We start from the raw sequence: 18374 nt of genomic DNA, 5'->3' as shown, positions 1-18374 counted from the left end.
TTTTTCAGAACCCAACATGTGGAAGATTAATCACTGGCTACGTGACCCATCACTTCCTGGTTCATATGAATTACAGTAACAAGGAAATGTCTGAGAATGACGTATGGTCAAGAATCCACAAAGCTCCGTTCTATTTCCCCTGATCCTGGCACATTACAATTGACATCTTCACATTGAAAACATCACCTTGGTCTCAGAGAAACTGGACTTAAAGGATGAATATTTCCAAAACACGTGATGAACTTTATCGATGAATGAACCTTATCGCTCATCTGGACTTGTCCAGGAAGTGGATCACAGATCTGGCTGATCTTTGAATGTTTACAGTCAAAGATTTACACACTAATCTAAATACTGCCAACAGGAACCAAACCGTCATAATGACAAGAAGACGCTGGTGCTGCTGCTGGCGGTCATCCAGCGCCGTCATATTTAGCTCGCTGATGTTGGCAAGAGGCAACAGCACTGACTCTTGACCAGCCAGGTCAAGGTGCGGGAATGTGGGAGGAAATGAAAGTAGAGCTGTGTATTTGAGAATCTTAAAAAAAGGTACTGTTTCTGACGATAACTTACAAAGAAAGTGACGCTCAGCTATTCCCACTGTGACTCATTGCTATTTCATTACATTTAAGAAAATGCAAAGAAGAATGAATCCAAATTTCTAACGTTCAGTGTTTGTAATAATTTGCAAGATTTTTAACGTGTTTATATTTCAATTTCACAAAGGTTTATACTAGATATGAAACAGAGGAATACTGATCTATTGTCAAATTGTGTTTATCAGTATTGGTAGCGAATTACGCTTGGACTCTAGGAAAGTGTGACATGCAAAACAGTGTTTTCATTTGTCATTTAGAACAGTCAGTGCAATGAAAACAAACAAGTGCATTTTTTTCAGACAAAATGCAGTCTTGTCAACAGTCATGTGGTGGTTAAATGTGCACATGCGTCATGATCAGAGCCTGTCAAGAGATGACACCGCCCAAAGTTAAACACCTAGAAAATAAAAGTACATGCTGCTTACCCTCTTTACACGTGATATTAAATTGTATTTGATGCACAAAAGTAGCAAAGTAACAAGTTCTGAGGAAATTGCTATTAATGAATTGAATGAATTATATCCATGTATTTGTGAAAAATTATTTTAAAGATGAGATCAGAACTGGATCAGTTTAAAAATAGCTTTAATACATTTTAAATCAGCACATATTTACATTTAAAATAAACAGAAATATTTACACCAACAAGAGATTAGTTTCTGCTTATATTGCACAATAACAGGGGATACATGCCAATTGATTTATGTATTCATGATGAAATATGACTAAAGGTCACATCCACAATAGACACCAGAAAACGTTGTGCAACTTCAACAAAAGTACAGACAAGAGTGGTTTCATCTGTAACAAAGACGCCCCAGAACTCCCCCAGCTGCTTTTCTGAATACAACCAACAGGGCTTGATGCCCGTGTCCTTTGTTTCAAAAGTTCTCCTTATTGAAGTAAAATTTTGTTTTTCTGGGGTCGACATCTGAGTATTTTGCGCATTTCTTCTCCAGGACTTTGGCTAGCGCTTCAGGACCACACAGGAACGTTCCCACGACGGACCTGAACATGCAAGTCACATGGTAAGACTTAAGTTTTGACTTTTTGTTTTGACAAAACAAAACAACGAAATGGGACTCGCCCTCTCTTACATGGGGTATTCTTTGCGGACCAGCTCAAACTCCTTGTCCCAGTTGGGTCTTCCATAGTTTGTCTTCTGCTTAAGTCCCGTGACGACATCAGTGTCCTTGTCAAAGTTTACATTCTCCTGAAAGGTCTGTGAATCAACAGGAGAATTGAGAGATTATTTTTGCACAACACACCCTCCTTTTTTCAGACTGTTCATGTGTCAATCCAAGGCCATGTTGAGGCAACCCTGTCACATGGCGACGTCAGGCGGAGCAACGGTAGACACAAACATGACTCAAGAGGTCAGTCAGAGAAGACATCCGTTTTCTCTGCTCATCTTGTTTCATCTACAACCATGTAAATGAGGTGGAACACGTACGAGGCTTGTATCCCATCCGGTCAGGTAAAGTTTATAGGTCAGGAAATCGCCCATCCCCCGCTCCTCCATCTCCTTCTCCAGGACTCGGAGGAGGTCGGCAAACCATTCGAAGGCATTGGTTTCCCTGCAGAGCCAATAGAAGTAGATCTGGGAAGGAGGAAGTGGAAGGTGGTATGTCAGTCAACAATCCCATTACGAAAGAGCTAGGCGAAACAAAAGCAGCTTATCTTGGCCATTCATCATGCTTGACACTGACATGGAGAGCAACACATTTGACCGAGAGCCTCACATTCATCTGGTCGTCCTTACCGAACCACCATTGAGTAACTACACATGTCTGTTGGGGGCTTCTTCTTTGTTGTACTTGAGGTGAGAAAGAATGTAGACGTGAAGTGCTCATGAGGTCAGGGCAGCAAGCATTTACATGTCTCCTTTGTGAGTAACTATGATCTAATGAACTGTCCCTCATGGCAAACATTTGAGCGTGACAAGAGTGTATGTCATGAATGTTTAGCAAGAAACGCTTGAAGTATATTCAGATTTAAACACTCGCAAAAACTGTGTTCAGTTCTTTAAAGAGAAGCTGTGAAATAAAAAGTCTTTAGTATCTACGTCATGCAACTGGCATAGATAAGACATATTTAAACCCATTAAATAAAAAAAAATCTTTTTAAGGAAAGCAAATCTGTTACTTCCATTTTGGATAAGAAACTCTAGACACTAAAGAAGTCAGCTTATTGAGAATAACATTCGGTTACATTCATTACCTTTCTGGTGCGAAGCTTTGGGTTGGACTCCTTGAATTTGTACCAGATGGACTTCAGAATGGAGGCAAAGGGAGTGACACCGATGCCAGCGCCGACCAGCATGCTGACCTCATAGTCAAACACGTCCTCGCTGGCAGTTCCAAATGGTCCGTCCACGGCCATTCTGTCAGACAATGCCATTGTTAGATGCACTAAAGACACATTATACTGCACCACGACACCAAGTGACCGGGCAGGGCGAGGAGGAGAGGTCCAACCCCCGAAAGTCCCATCCAAACACTACCTAGTTGTGTGCACTTGGGAATGAGATAAAGGCAAGACTTGTGTTCAGACGGTGGCTTTCAGATACCCAATAGCATGTGCCGCAAGAGTCAGGTCTCAGCTGCATGGCACTTCTTACAGCACGCACAGGTGTTGGCTATTATTTGAATACTGCAAATGCCTGCTTTATCCCTTCAGATTCAACCGTCATAGTGATTTACAGACGCAGACATTCCAACCTGGGTTGGAAAGTTACGTTGCCGGATCTTTTACAAGGTGCTGAAGGAGGCTGTGAGCCTTAGCACACTTCAAATATTCATTAAATATCAATACAGTGTCACTGCATTAAGTATTAACATTAACAAGTGATGATATTTTCTTAACCACTTAGTACAAGTTAGATTTTAAAATCCTCCACTAATAATGTGAAAACTCTGATAATCAAAACTGGTGTACATTTATGGGTCCCCACTTTCCAATGCTGCGTTGCCTTTGTAAGAATAATGTATACTTTATATAACAATATAATGCGCAATATTGAAGTTCCTCAGAGAATTAAAAAAAATTATTTTAAAAAAGTATAAGTTGTGCTACTTTGGCTGGACACACGCACGCACACAGTTGTGGATTTAAAAGGCACCTGACTGTGCAACAGATTCTCAATTATTTCAGGATTTTCTGGTCTGTTCAGACCTCATGCATGCCTGAAATCCTGATACATATTACATGACCGCAACACTGAGAAAGATGTATGGGACCAATCTCCCTTCGCTCTCATCTAGTACTATTATCGTGTTCACTACTTTTTAATTTGTGAGCGATGCGACAGCAATTGATGTTCAGTCAGACCGCAAGTCTGTGTTTGAAGCCGTTATTTGCAGTATTGTTGGGTACCTGTAGGGCCCTGTAAAGCGCACTTACTTCGGGCCCTGCGCTCCCTCCGGCAACTGCTGCATGATGCTGATGAGCTTGTCCGTCCAGTCGCCGGCCGAGCGAATGTGGACGCTGAAGAAGTCCTCCTCGGGGGCAGAGGTCATGGTGAAAGGATGCCACTCCAGCTGCGAGATGGACGGGCAGTTGAGGAAGACGTACTGACCCACTTCCATCTTGAAGCCACTCTTGACCAGCTGCAGCTCCAGAACTTTGGAGGGCCGCATCACAATCTGTGTGGAAAGGTCACCAGGTCAGCGAGGGACCACTGGATGTGTAGACATTTCTGAGGGGTTTTGGACTCACCTTCCTGTATTTCACAGTTTGTATGTAACGGATGAAGCGCAGCAGACGCTCACAGAGGTACAGAACCATCGGCCCGATCACCCACATCCATGTCTGGACACATGCAGACCAAAGGTATGTCAAAGTTGGCAACAAAAATATACTCTGGTAATTCATCATTATCGGGGATTTCTAGGCGTAGTAAAAAGTCAAACTATAGGTGATACATGTCAGATTTCCGAACATGTCAAATGAAAAAGTTCTGCAGAAAGACGACTCAGAAAGGTCAACTTACTGGAAAGAAAATGCAAACCGAAAAATTTTTTGAGGGGAAATTTGTATTTGGAAGGAGGGTTTAAATGAAGAGGCTCCTGAATCCGAACCTGTGGGAATCCTCCTGCAAACTGTGGAAATGGACATTCGGGAATCTTCCCCCACTCATCGCTGCGATCTTTGCAGAAGGTGAAATTGTGGACTTCTCGGTTTGTTTGGCGTCTCACAATTCGCCTATGTGATTTCGAAAAGTAAAGAAAATCACGAACACATTAGCGTGGGTGAACTGTGACGAGGAGGATGTGGACTCTCACCCGGCACCGTGGAAAACCAGACCGGCGAAGAAGATGATGAAGAGGTGGTGGGTGTACCAGAAGACCTCGAAGTAGCTGCGCCTGATGACCTCCATGGAGGAGGTGATGATGAGGATGAGGGCGAGCGTGATGATGACGCCGGTCAGTCCGGCGATGGTGGTGAAGACGAAGTAGGTTGGGATCTGCTGTGGATCCTGCATGGCCAATGGGAGAGAAGACCCGATACAAACAAGTCATCCACCTACACCACATGTGGTTCTATCTTCCGAAGCAATAACAAAACATCCAGAATCATCCTCAGAGCGAAGACTTGGCAAAGATGGGACCACGGACTCGTCATAAGACTTCTACTGTTACACTGGCAGGTGAGGAGGACTACGAGGAAGTACTTCATGGTGACCCTTAAGAGCATGTGATTCCTGTCTGACAACATAATATATACTGCCATTCTGAAGAGAGCGCCTGAATTGATCACAAGAATTTCACCCAAATGTCTCACCAGGTCTGTGATGCGGATCGGGTTCAGGTAGGTGGTTTCATTGGTGTCCTCCAGCCTGGACAGCGCCGAGCTGAGCTTGCCGTAACCACCCTGGCGGCTGTTGTTGTACCACTCCACGTTCAGCAAGTGTGCGACCATGTGAACCGCTATTAATTCAAGGTGATCATTAAAAGTCAAATGTGAGAAAAATGCTTATATATTATACAGCCTTTTGTCCAAATATAAACGAAATATTCATATTTCCACTGTACGTCATTTAAATGGTTTTAATCCATTTTTAAAATTCAGCATCTATTTATAGGATTGTCTTCCTGCCATTTTTATTTGCAGCTTGCGCAACTTTTTCATCTGTTGTCTGGAATTTTTGTGTTTTTTTTTTTTTTCTCAGATGTGAAGGGACACGCCTTGAAACACAACTTCTGCCAATATTTGTTTTCTACTCTGTTTCCGCATCCACATGTCAGCAAGTTTATCAGCTTGACCTGAAGATGGTATCAGGCCCACTATCTCACAAATGAGACTTAGTTGTCCCATTTCTTTCAGCCTAAAATCTGTGTGTGTGTGTGTGTGTGTGTGTGTGTGTGTGTGTGTGTGTGTGTGTGTGTGTGTGTGTGTGTGTGTGTGTGTGTGTGTGTGTGTGTGTGTGTGTGTGTGTGTGTGTGTCTCTGACTTGCTTGTCTCTCCAAGTCACCTGCGTGCGCGTACCTCTGCTTGTGTTGTGTTTGTACCTTGCCATCTGCTGCTAGTGTGTTGCTCCCAGTTGTGTGCCACTACATGTGCATCACCAAAGCTGCCGGCTGTGTTTTTATCTTTGTGTTAGTGAGGTCCAATATTGTGGGGTCCACTCATTGCATTATGGCAATGTAATGGAAAATGATACACATGCAACATAGGAAAGTAGCCCAGAACACAGGTTTGGCACACAAAATTCTTGAGATGTTTTGGACCAAGACCACAGGGGACAAACTGACCTGTCATCAGGCCGATCATGTAGGCCACCAGTTTGTGGAAACTCAGGTTTTTGTCCAGCTGCTTCCTCATTGTTCTGCCACAGCACTGAGGACAAAAACCACAGAGATGGTGGACTAATGGAAAACGGCAGCCAAGAAGCACAAGAACACACTTAAGATATATATATATATATATTTTTTTTTTACAGCTTCACAATCAACACTCAATATTTTAACACAATAGAACCATATGATTAAATAGTAAATTATTTTAATAGTATAAACTATTTTTTTTCCCCATTCCAAATTTCATTAAGAACCAATGAAAAAATAAAAGATTTGTAAAATATTTATATTTGTTGAGACTTTCTTACCTGGTTTTTATATTGTGAATGATCAATTTGTCTTTTTTTAATTCACATTCCATCCCCAATGTATTTCATGTTAAATGCTTCATTTAATCAGCAGGCAGGAGTGGTGTGCAATTTGTCTAAAAATATTAAGACAAAAAATGCAAAAAAAAAAAAAAAGTCCTACCATGAAGGACCCTCTGATGAGGGACAGCAGGTTCCGACAGACTGGCAGCAGAATCAACATGCAGTTGAAGTTGAGAACCGCGGCCGGAGCTCTGGCCCAAGCCAACGCCGACTGCAACCAAAAGCACATTGAAAAATCCATCTCTGGATTTCAAACTCCTCTGCGACTCACCCCGAGAAGATGTCTGGTGTAGTAGAAGTCATCCCCCAAATCGTAGGAGAAATAAAACCAGACAAAGAGGAAGATGTTGATGCCCATCCAGATCACCTGTCGGAAGAACACCAGTCATGCGACGGCCACGTTAACATGAAAAGCCTCCATCAGAACTCACAATGATGAAGGACGTGAGTCCATGGTTGATAATCCAGTTGCCCATGTTGCTCACAGACTGGTGGAATCTCAGCAGAAGGAGCGCGGCTCTCCCCTCTTATAACACAATTCCAGGCTCCTCCTCCTCTACAGGTGTGTAGACGGTGGAACACAGGCGCTCTTTATTGAACCATCAAGGAAGTGTGAAGGCCAGTTTCCTTCTGGGAGGCTCCACATTCCTGTGGCAATCAGGAAGTAGCCCAGATACAAACTTTTTTTTGGTTTGTTTTAAACAGAACGCTGATGAGAAAACGAAGACTGAAACCATTAAGCATTATATTTTGTGTTCAGTTGAGTTTCTGAATTAGTATGAATTGTGTTTGCATTTTCAACACTGGCCCTGTGACCCCTGAAGCTCTCATTGGTCTTCACCTTGCTTGTTTTATGCTTCTTCTTCTGCCTCCTCTGTTCTTTTATTATCTTCACAAGTTAGTTATTTAATATACTTTACACCCCAAATAGATATAACTGATAACAAAAGTGACTTATTGTTGACACATACCAAACAGTGTTTGCTGAAAGGACTTCCTTTTCAATGTTTTATTTCATTTCATTCTAAAATATTAAGTGTGTTACAACTTTACAAAACGTTTTTTACTTACTTTTATTTTGCAGGTATTAATTGAAAACACTTGTCTGTCACAAATTACATTATGGTGATGTATATTTCCACACTGGTAATCCACAGTTTTGTTTGTTTCATTTTTAATGATCAAGTTTTCCGTATTTTATGGGGCTCTTTTTTTTTTACCATCGATAAAAAATCATCTGCAGTGGTAAACTTGTGGCCACTTTATTTAATTTCAAGTAACAACAGTAGTCAAGGCACCAACAAATAAAAACATACAAAATAAAGCACATTTAGTGTTTGCACTTAGATAGCAAATATTCACATTATTGTCAAGCAAAAATACATTTCTTGAAGCTGAGTATTTCTTTTATATGTTGTGGGCTATTTCTTAAACAGCTGTGAACTCTGTTAATCATGTTTCTTTTGAAAGACTGTGAGTGTTTTTATTTTTTTTTAAAGACAAAAGCAGCTCATTTATACTGTCATAACAAGGCTGGACTTTGAATGCAACACACTGCATTCGCACTGTGACCCTTTTCTCTTTTTTTTCTGCTTTTCCAGAGTTGCTCCAGGCGACAGAAGGCTGAAAAGGAGAAGTGCTGAAAATCCAGACGGCAGCTGAGAGGGTCAGCACGACCCAAAGCTGCTTTAAGGTGCGAGCATTTTTGACTCCTTTGACTCTAAAGCCATAACTTGTCGACCATGTGTCTAAAGCTATGCTACGCTTGAATAAGGCACCGATCTGTGTCGCCTCCCCAAAACAAAAGCACTTCAGTGGATTCTGTGACCAGCTTTTGAAACCTAAAACCTTTTCATTCATGAGAGTGCAAACTGAACATCCACCTCAGTGTCCGCCCTGCAGTGGGGAAACGCGTCCGCCATCTTGGCGTGGTCACCAAGGCTGCTGTCACTGAGGCCAACCATTTCTATTAATTATTAAATGGCTTTTTATTCAGTGTTGCAATTGTATTTTGTTATTCCATTTTAGTGAGATATAGACCTTTTAATGGAGCCTTATCAAATATTAAAATATGTACTCTAGATATTTGTGAAGACTATGTGAAATAAAAGCTTTAAGCATCATGTTAAACCGATTAAATATTGTGATAATTTGACTTTTAAAACATATCCAGGATGAATTTGTGAGTGTGTTTTTGTGAAGTAAACAATAACTATAATGCCAAGTTGTCGCCGTGGTGACCTCGTCAAGATGGCGCAGGATCCAATGCATGCACCAAACGCTGTTCAGACGGCTTCAGTGATGTCATCAACAATGGCCGTCTCCTGCTCTCCCAGCTGACTCTGTAAGTCAGGGAGCGGCTCGGGGTTGAGCGGCTGCATGGGCTCTTCCGGCGCCAGCACCATGGTGGCCGCGGTGGAGTAGGACGGCGGCAGCGGGCCTTGCCTCCTCCGCCCCTCCCTCCCCCCTCTACGACAACAGACGCAGCGCAGGCAGTCGTGAACGTTGTGCTTGAAGAGGCGCCTGCATGGGTGGCAAAACTGGTAGAAGAGCAGCATGAAGAACACGGCCAGACTGTAGCAGACCAGCAGCTGCACGGCCAGCAGCGGCGCGCACACGTACTCGTAGAAGTCCGACTTGTAGAAATACCACAGCGTGATGAGGATGAGGTTCTCCAGGAAGCGCGCGGCGTAGTAAATAGCCAAGCGGTCCCAGCGCTGCTTCCTGTCGATGAGCTCTCGGTGGGAGAGGTCCAGCTGCACGGCTGACCAGCAGAAGATGTTGATGCACGCGTAGAGCAGCGTGAACATGCTCAGCACGATGACCGTGCCCAGTTTGGAGAAGTTCTTCTCGATGTTCTCCGTCAGTGAGCCTTTCTTGGCCCAGAACTCAGCCCAGGGGAGGAAGAAGAAGAAGAGCATGTTGACCAGGCCCACCAAGATCATCCAGTGGGTCAGCGCCGTGCTGAAGAGGACCAGAGTGATGACGCGGGTGGCGATCTCCAGCACTCTCCACACGATCATGCACAGGTAGGCGCGGACCCGCAGTCGCACTTTGTAGTCGTCGTACCGAATCTGGATGGCCAGGACGCTGCAGACCAGGGCGCCGTACGTGATAGAGATGAGCGTGATGATCATCAGCGCCACTGCAACACACAAGCACACTCTCAGACGTGGACTGATCATGGGAGCGGGACCTGGAGCCAGGCACGTACGTCTGATGGGCAGGACATATTTCTCCTGGATGGTGGCGTAGAGCTGCAGCGTCAGCTGCGGAGTGGACCCCAGGAAGGCCTGGATGACGGCCGTGCGCTTGAAAGCGTTTCGGTGCGTCGCCAGGTTGCGTTCCGACTGGCCGATCTCCCACTCCATCGGAGCCTCCAGATTCTTCTTCAGATTAATCTTCCTGGAGATGGTGACATACGGCTCTTCCTTTTTACCAGCTTTGAAGTAGACCATCAGAGCCTCGAAGCACCTGTGGCAGGAACAAGGCAGTGACACACTTTCGCCAGCAGGGGGCAGCATTGGTTAGCGTCTAACCACCAAGTTTGGGCAGCTGAATATTGATGTAAACAAATGATAAGGCCTCACTTTATGACCTTTGACACGCACTGATAGAAATATATCGATTTCAGTCGTAAACTATATTCATCTGTGTCTTCCTGTTGCATCCGACAGAGAGAAGCTTGACCATCAGGGGGGAGCCACATGAAAGAAAAAGGCCTGGATGTATGGACTGGAATTCCAAGGGTGTGGCCCTCCTGACCCAGGTCAATGGACTGGCTGTTTCTCGGTTCATAAATAGAAAAGAGCTGCAGTCACAGCCTCCAACTCCTTAGGTTTCTGTTTTGCTGTTGTGTTTTGCATTACATTTGAATGTTGCAGCTGAGACAACAACCATAACTGGAAAGGCGAGGTGTCCCAACAGACGCCGGAGAAACGCCTTCATTATAATCCTGGAATTATCACACACAATAAGCTCCGACCTGGAAGCGCTCACAGAAACCCAGCCCTCATGGCTTCCCACTGCAGCGCTGAATCTCACATCACAGTGCAGGAATGTTACCTTCCACTCCAAAGTGCTGACGTTTGGATAGTTGAGCGAAGAATCCCACATGATTTCAGATATGACCGTGTTGCTTCAGCTGCTGCCCACTCTGCTCTCCCTGTGTAAATACAGCAACAGCGTGGTGCCAAGCTTCCACACTGATCCTTGAACTACGTCTGACCTAAATATCAGGGCCAAGCAGAGGACATGTGGTCTTCGTTCACGCATTGGAACACACCGACACGCACTGCACCAAGGTACAAAACACCAGTTACCGAAGCCTTCTCCGACGGTTTGAAGGAACTGGCCAGACGCCAACTATCACTTGGAATCTGTAGCTGAAGAGCAGTGGCCTGGATATCACTTAGTGAGGGCAGAAGGAAAAAAAAATGGAACGGCTGATGAATGCATTAGAAGAAAAATCAATAGACTGACCCCATTATGGATTGGACAGAAAAAAGCTGATGCATGCAGCAGGAGCGACCAGATAAACCACTGCCCCAAACAAAAGTAACGTCCTTCCTATGTCAGTAGATGAAGGGTTCTCACCCTTCTCACCTCACCCAGAGGTATAACCAACACTATCACTATCACTGGACAGCCAATACAATACTGAGAAAACTAATTCATTCCATTGTGACTGGTACAAGGTTTTGGGCGACAAACATAGTGATCGTTTTTGGCTGCTTGTTTTGAGTTTACTTTTGGTTTAGTTTTTGTTTCAGTCTGAGTCATGTGGCTATTCCTCTCCAGTTTAGTCAACAAAAAGGGATTTTAGCCAATGAAAATTATATATATTTTTGTAGCCTCCTTTTAGTGATGCAATTCTGTTACACTCTGTCAATGTAGCAACAAGTAGCTAGTACAAACACAGAATCTTAAATCAAGACTATAGCTAGCTACCAGAATACTACTACGGACTTTTTAAATTAACATGAAAGATTCAACCTGAAATGTTTTCTGGAATATAGGTTACAATTAGTCACCAGACATTAGGAAGGCACCAGGACAGAAATAGCTGGGGGTGTTATCTGTACTCACAGATTAACAAAGAAAAATGTTTACTTTGTTTCTTTTTTTCATTTGTTTATTTATTTAAACACCAATGTACTTGTTTTCCTGAATGCAAATGACGGCATTTTATCACAGGCTGTATTTGGTAAAGCTCATTCGCAGCCTCATTTTTATGCACCAACAAAATCGCATTACATTTTAGTTACAGTCACACCAAGTTCAGGTGACATTTTCCTCACATGATAAACGTTCAATGACTTAAGCCAGTACGACTTCAGACATTAACAATTACAGTCCGATTGTGATGCATCACAGTTTCACTTATAAACTGTAGCCACTGGTGCCACATGTTCTGTGGCTAAAGGTAGATGCACAACTTCTATTATTAAACTAGACAAAGACAAGGAAGTTACATACATATTGGCAGGCTGTGCTTATTTGAACATCACAAAAGCAGAGTGTTCCCTTCATTATGAATAATTCCAAGGTTTATGGCCTGTGGCTTAAGTCCCCAGCAGCAGTGCACCAAGTGATCCGTCTCAGGCTTTGTCTTCATGGTGCTCTTGTCAGTCCAAGAATGTCCAAGTAGTAAATAAAGCTTTCAGGGGAGCGTCCTACTCCAGCCTGCGCTCCGGCCTGGTTTTACTTCAATTTATATAGTGTGCAAAAATGTCAGAGTTGAGGGGCAATGGTTATATAGGAAATAAATATGTCAATGGTTTGACCAAAGAAGGAAATAAACCCCAGACAAATACAGACTGGCAGCATTTGTGTGCAGAAGCAAAATCAAACGACAATCATCTGAAAGGAAGTGAAAGAAATCTATCTTTGTCACAAGCGGAAGCTAACTTGTCGCTCATTGCCACAACACTGCTGGCACACATTTAAACGTTTATGACTTTATTTAGTCCTTAAAAACTTCTACTGTTTAACAGAACAAGAGAACTGGGACACATCAGCAGAGGAACAACGTATTCCACCAAGGACGAGGACACTGGCTCGAGTAGATCACCAGGCATGTTGAGGCCGATTCAAGGCAACTCTTCAGCGCACTCGTGGCGTTGTGTTTTGGCCAGAAAATGAGACCGTAAATGAAAATATGTCTGCAGCAGAGCAGTCCGGATGTTGCCTTCAGCAGCTCCTTTGCAAGTTCTTCCTGTTTCTGTCGCCTGGAACGACCGATGGGAGCTCATCGTGACAACCCTGGTGCGGCCAGGTTTGACTGCAGAGTTTGCAGAAATGACACGTGCTCAAGCTTGTCCAGACTGGCTTGGAAATTACACTGTCAGCCAGCGAGCGATGGAGACAAGCTGACACAAGATAAGGGGCTCAATCTGATCGGCCTAATGCGTGCTACTATACACAACAAAAACTTTTTTTTTTTCTTACATTTGTTTGAACGACAGGATGATCTTCTCTGTGCTACATGACACCCACCCCCCAGTCACACAGGAAATGCTCCATCAGAGCAAATAAGGAGCAGAGGAGATTTGTTTACTCCAGGGACTAGAAGCAGACCTTACTGTGCTGTCAGGTCCTGATCGCAATGTTTCATGGTTCTCCCTGTCAAGGTTATGTGGATTCATAGTTTCCACTGGTTTCAGTCAGAAGCAGGAGCCATTTATGGCCCAGGGGTTTCTGCTGCTACACACTCAACATGTCTGATGTAATATGTCAGCCGTGAACAGGGGGGCAGTGCAGCCATTACGCGGATGAGCCTTAATGGGAGATGTGGAAGGAGGAAAGGCACATTAGAGTGGAGGCAGATCTGTATCACAGGGCGGGTTTAACAAAACAAATAATGCACTTTACTTTAAGTATGAATGTAGATATGCATTACAGGGGAACAAGAACAAGGTCTTGTTGATGCTCCTGCCCCAGACTGACTTGGCCAACGCCCATCTGAGCAAATGTTTAGCGCCGCTGTTGTCATTACTGTGCTTGAGCTTTCGCCATCGGTGAAGCATCAGTGAGGAAAAAGTTTTTTACAGCGGTTCACAGAGTGTCGCAGAGCCATTCAAGAAGCGATAGAAGAAGGTTTTCACATTTATTGAATTGGAGACAATAAAAATGCTAGTTTTTAATCACGAAAAGTCGATCTCTCTCCAGTCATCAGCGGTCCATCTCTTCATATGAGCGGCCAGAATCCTACAGTCTTTGTCATTTTGAGGTTTCTTCACTGATTTTTCCGTGAAAAACACGCCAAGAATTGTCATGTTCATCTCCATCGTAATTCTGCATTATCCAGATGTTACATTGTTTCCACTTACAGTACATTTTCAATACATTTGATCGTGTAAGAGTTCATCTTTAAAAAGATATTGTTCTTTTGAAGGTGCCACACTCATTCACATGTAGTGGAAACCCTGCATGAATTTACTTACTTATATTTTTCAAAATGAGGTGACAGGAGGCGATATGATAGGAACTAGAACCTAGACATGAGTGACGTGTGCACGGGACTCCACTGTGACATTACATTAAGAGAACATTCACTTGGAGTCCTGCCAGTGCAAATACAGATGCGTGCACCAAGGGAACTGGTTTTAAACTACAGACTCCAGATATTCTGTATTAAACACACATGCGAAGAAAGTAAACACCTCAAGTTGCCTCTGTGAGACTGATGATGCCTATGCCAGTGTTTTTCAAGCAGTGAGAAGGTACCAGTTCAGAAACACCCTCAACAGGTCAGCCAATCAAAAACACAAGTTCAATATTTGGTCTGGAGAGTTGGTCTGAGGTGTAGAACTGCGCTGATATTAGTTGGACGTCGGTTGTTGAATCCACTGGAACAATTCAGCCCCGGAGTTTAACTGAGTTTTACTGCACATGAACAGCTTTGTGTCTTTTTAGAAAGTCATTAATAATCTCCCCGTTGCTTAAAAAAAGGTTGATAAACACAGACTTTTGCAAAGTTGAGGAGAGGAATTTATATCAGACTGAGCTGACATACTTACTTGAGGAGAGGTGACAAATCTATAGCCCAGTCTGCATCTCACATTCCATGAAAATTTAGCTCCAGGAAGGGATACATATACATGTATCTCAAGCAATGGACCTATATACCTATATATGACATATAGGCAGGCACCTTTCTTGAGTTCACCTGCAGGGAAGGGGAGATTCCAGCACTGCGAGGGAACACACCCTTCAATTAACACACAGTAAAATTCTGCACAGCACCTCTGGGCACAGCTGACAAAAGGAATCAAAGTGCACAAGGAGTGTATCGAGTGTTGGGTTGAGTGCCTTGCCTATGTATCCTCGTATGAGTCACCCAACAGGTTTCAAGCAGTAGATCACTGAGCTGGAAGAATACTGGTTTACTATAGTTCACATTTTATTGTCATTTTTTTATGGGAATTATGTGGAAGTGTGTGGTTAAAAAGACCAGCCTTCAATAACAATTTGCAAGACAAATTGCGTTGGTTTGACGAAACTTCCAGGTTTTGTGAAATGCTTACACCGGAATCTGAGTTACTTCTGCAGGCTGCTACAGCAACTACCTCCCAGTGACCTGCTGACCTCTCAACAACAGGCAGGATGAGCTGTCGGCCGGCTCTGCAGCCTTCGGTTGCCATTATGTTGCGATGAGCTCATCGCGCTGAGCTCGCGGAAGAGCCACCGCTGTGATGGATGTGAAGCGGTGGGGCTGGAGACCAGTTTCAACCTACTCACATGATTAAGAAGATGTGTGGACGCTCATCTGAGAGGTTTTAAAACAGTAGGAATATCAGTAAAAACAGTACAAACTAGGGGTGATACTGTTCTCACCTTCACAGCCAGCTGACCTGATCTCATCTCCTCGTGCTTGAGTAGGTTTTTTAAGGTCATTTGTGATGCTTGATAAGGTGAATAGAGGCATGTCAACCTCTAATACCTTCTGGCAGCCTTTTATCCATCAAGCAACAACAAGCCAACGACAAACTGTAGCTGTTCGTCGTGGCACGTGTGCAGGAGCACTGTTGGCAGGTCGACTGCAAGTCGGTTGGTATTTAAGGTTGGAAGGTGATCTGTCATTTAAACAGCAGTTCCACCTCTTGTCACAACAGAAACACAGAGGGAAGGGAATTCTATAGCTAGGACCTTTTCCAATACTTGCAGAGTCCATTCACTTTCACATCTGCAGACACACATTTTGCTATCTGAAGATTTTCCATGCGTTTTTTTTTAAATGCTCCGTAAAGATGAAGCAATTTATCCACACTGTCCCACAATGTAGTGCATATGCCAGGCCTGTAGAGGCGCTGTTACAATGGCAGAGTAGCTGAAGATTTCGTGCTAATATTAAACAATGAGCTGAACAGTTGTTGCTGAATGCACAATAGTCTCTAGTTTGGTGTTGTTGTTGTGAAGCAAAGACTTTTGGGAGAGAGCCGAGACAGACTGAGTTATGGTTTTCAAAAAAATTCAGATCCGCTGTCCACAAGGAGACACGGATCCAGTGTTATCAAATGTATTCACTCTGGGACCTGATTTCAAAACATATAAGATCTATGTGGACAAAAGGCATATCTGAAATATTTGTAAGTTTTCTGAAGACAATATAACACTTCAGGTTTACACCATCCACGGATGACAGGAAACAAGCTCTTCTAACTACTGTGCTAATGGCTACAGTGTAAACAAAATATCTCTTATGGACTCGGACTTCCTCTACTTCAAATTCCTCATTTTTGTGTTGACAGAAAAAAACGGTTGATCAATTTTGGGGCTGGGTTTAAACAAATTAGCTTCCTGTGAACTGCCTGGTATCGCTTCATGTAACAGCAGAATCAATTCTTTAATGTTTTTTCTACCATGTGTAGTTTGAACCAGAATGAAAACATGAGTGTTTCAAAGCGATAGTGAGCACTTCTACTATTTACAGCACCAGTTCTGAGGGGATCTCCTCCACATTTAAGAACAATGTGTGTAAATTAAGTGAGACATGTCTGGTCTCAGGGAAATGGAATTGATTCAATCTGGGAAATCTGACTCAATACTCAGCTCTGATCCATTCATTCTTGACAATAACAGCTGTTAGTGAAACTAGCCATTTTGCAGTGACAACTTTTTTTATAATCCATTAGCACAAGCACATTGGGCTGCAAGCCGTGTCTCAGACTAAGGCACATCTAAAAGAATTGCCACGGCTCACTTATGAACCCCTCAAGAGGCTGAGCTTATTATGTGAGCGATCATGTCTTTGACTTGTAGTGTACCAAGTAGTATGTCAGTGCAGTAGGTGTTGACTATTACCCCGCTCTATGATTGTGATGTGTGAGCATTTTCTGCTCATGTTTAGTGTGGTGGTTTGGAGATGTTCACCCTCTCTGGTCCAACACAAACTCATGTTGGTTTGTTGTGTCTGTCACTTTTAGAACATCCTCATAAACACTGCAGATGTGTGTAGCATGAGAACCCAGCCTTGGTGTTGGACCTACCTGATGACTGGGCCCAGCAGCAGCAGGTGCAGGAAGAGGACCAGGGGTCGGTCCCGGCCCAGGTCTCGGTGGATGAAGGTGAGGGTCAGCTGAATCAGTAGCGCCGGCACCAGCATGAAGGTGATGGTGAAGCCCATCCAGATGGAGTCCTGAGTTTTGTGGTAGCTGCTGCACAGCACGGCGGCGGTGATGAACTCGGCCAGGTACAGCAAGGTGGCTAGCACGACGCTGAAGGGAGGATGGACGCGGCTGTGGTTGACCACCAGCATGACGCCGCTCTCCGCCGCGTCCACCTCGGAGTTCTCTCGCTCCTCCACCGTCACTTCGCACATGGTGACTTAGAAACAATCCAAACTCCGCGGCACGCTCCAGACCATCACTCCAGCTCGTGCTGCTCAGAGCAAAAGTGTCGTCCAACTGGGAGCCAGCGGTTTCCCCATGGTGTGGAAGTTGATCGCCGCTCCCTGCGGGCTGCTCCTCCGCACCGCGCCGCCCGTACGTGGCGTCCACCGGCTCCTCCGCTCCCCGCTGACAGGCGGAGCTCAGCCGGTGCAGAAAACAGACCCCGCAACCAGTCCACCCTGTACCACCCCCCGTCGGTGTTCTGATGCCACCAGAGGACCGTCCGGTTCATGGGCTTCGGACGTGACACAGTTTCACGCCTTTCAGTGACTTGGAATCGCTGCGTCAACAGTGAGGAACTAACCGGAAATGATGTACCCCGCCTTCAACGTAAAGCAACATGCGCGTCAGCAACAGAAAAAGCCAACATAACGCAGAAAACTACCACCACATTACTTTAACTGTATAAACCGAACAGAAAAAGCAGAAATAAAACATAAACTGCAGTTGCTCCCCGTCGTACATTATCTCGCTATGGTGCTGTGGCTCATTCAGAATGTACCGGAAAACTCAAGATCTTACAAAATAAGATTCGAAACATGACTTCTTCCCAAGGCGTTAAAAATATATTATTTGTATTTTGATTGAAGTATGCTGCAAAGATGTCAAATCACATTTTTTCACCAATGTGTTTTTTGGTAATATTTACACTTGACAGTGTTCCACTTGCGCTCACTGGCCTGAATTGACGCGCCCACGAAGAGTGTTCCAAAT

General features: G+C 44.1%; 2 protein-coding genes across 2 annotated transcripts; both read right to left on the bottom strand.

The window, feature by feature from the left end:
* Positions 1-1178: 1178 nt before the first annotated feature.
* Positions 1179-7359, bottom strand: nox1 (NADPH oxidase 1). The gene is made up of 13 exons (XM_053879093.1): positions 7200-7359; positions 7040-7135; positions 6869-6979; positions 6353-6437; positions 5382-5527; positions 4883-5076; positions 4679-4802; positions 4317-4409; positions 4002-4243; positions 2820-2982; positions 2053-2199; positions 1697-1821; positions 1179-1607 (listed from the first exon to the last, which is right to left on the bottom strand). The coding sequence occupies exons 1-13, from the start codon at positions 7242-7244 to the stop codon at positions 1481-1483; spliced, it is 1698 nt and encodes a 565-aa protein (XP_053735068.1). The 5' UTR covers positions 7245-7359; the 3' UTR covers positions 1179-1480.
* Positions 7360-7681: 322 nt separating this feature from the next.
* Positions 7682-17951, bottom strand: xkrx (XK related X-linked). Its single transcript, XM_053879801.1, has 3 exons — positions 17259-17951; positions 9983-10242; positions 7682-9913 (listed from the first exon to the last, which is right to left on the bottom strand). Exons 1-3 carry the CDS (start codon positions 17588-17590, stop codon positions 9054-9056), a joined length of 1452 nt encoding a protein of 483 aa, XP_053735776.1. The 5' UTR covers positions 17591-17951; the 3' UTR covers positions 7682-9053.
* Positions 17952-18374: the final 423 nt, after the last annotated feature.

Source organism: Synchiropus splendidus, chromosome 11 (assembly GCF_027744825.2).
Source record: "Synchiropus splendidus isolate RoL2022-P1 chromosome 11, RoL_Sspl_1.0, whole genome shotgun sequence".
NCBI classification, from domain to species: Eukaryota; Metazoa; Chordata; class Actinopteri; order Syngnathiformes; family Callionymidae; genus Synchiropus; species Synchiropus splendidus.
The sequence above is the reverse complement of the archived record's forward strand: the minus strand, read 5'-3'. Positions and strand labels throughout refer to the sequence as shown.

Excerpts from the sequence above, each read along its gene's own strand:
- xkrx (XM_053879801.1), bottom strand. The coding sequence starts at position 17,590 with ATGTGCGAAGTGACGGTGGAGGAGCGAGAGAACTCCGAGGTGGACGCG. Across the intron at positions 10,243-17,258 it reads CTGCTGGGCCCAGTCATCAG|GTGCTTCGAGGCTCTGATGG; the intron begins GTAGGTCCAACA and ends TTCCTGCCACAG. Across the intron at positions 9,914-9,982 it reads ATATGTCCTGCCCATCAGAC|TGGCGCTGATGATCATCACG; the intron begins GTACGTGCCTGG and ends TGTGTGTTGCAG.
- nox1 (XM_053879093.1), bottom strand. The coding sequence starts at position 7,244 with ATGGGCAACTGGATTATCAACCATGGACTCACGTCCTTCATCATT. Across the intron at positions 6,980-7,039 it reads ACACCAGACATCTTCTCGGG|TCGGCGTTGGCTTGGGCCAG; the intron begins GTGAGTCGCAGA and ends TTTTGGTTGCAG. Across the intron at positions 2,200-2,819 it reads CAAAGCTTCGCACCAGAAAG|ATCTACTTCTATTGGCTCTG; the intron begins GTAATGAATGTA and ends CCTCCTTCCCAG.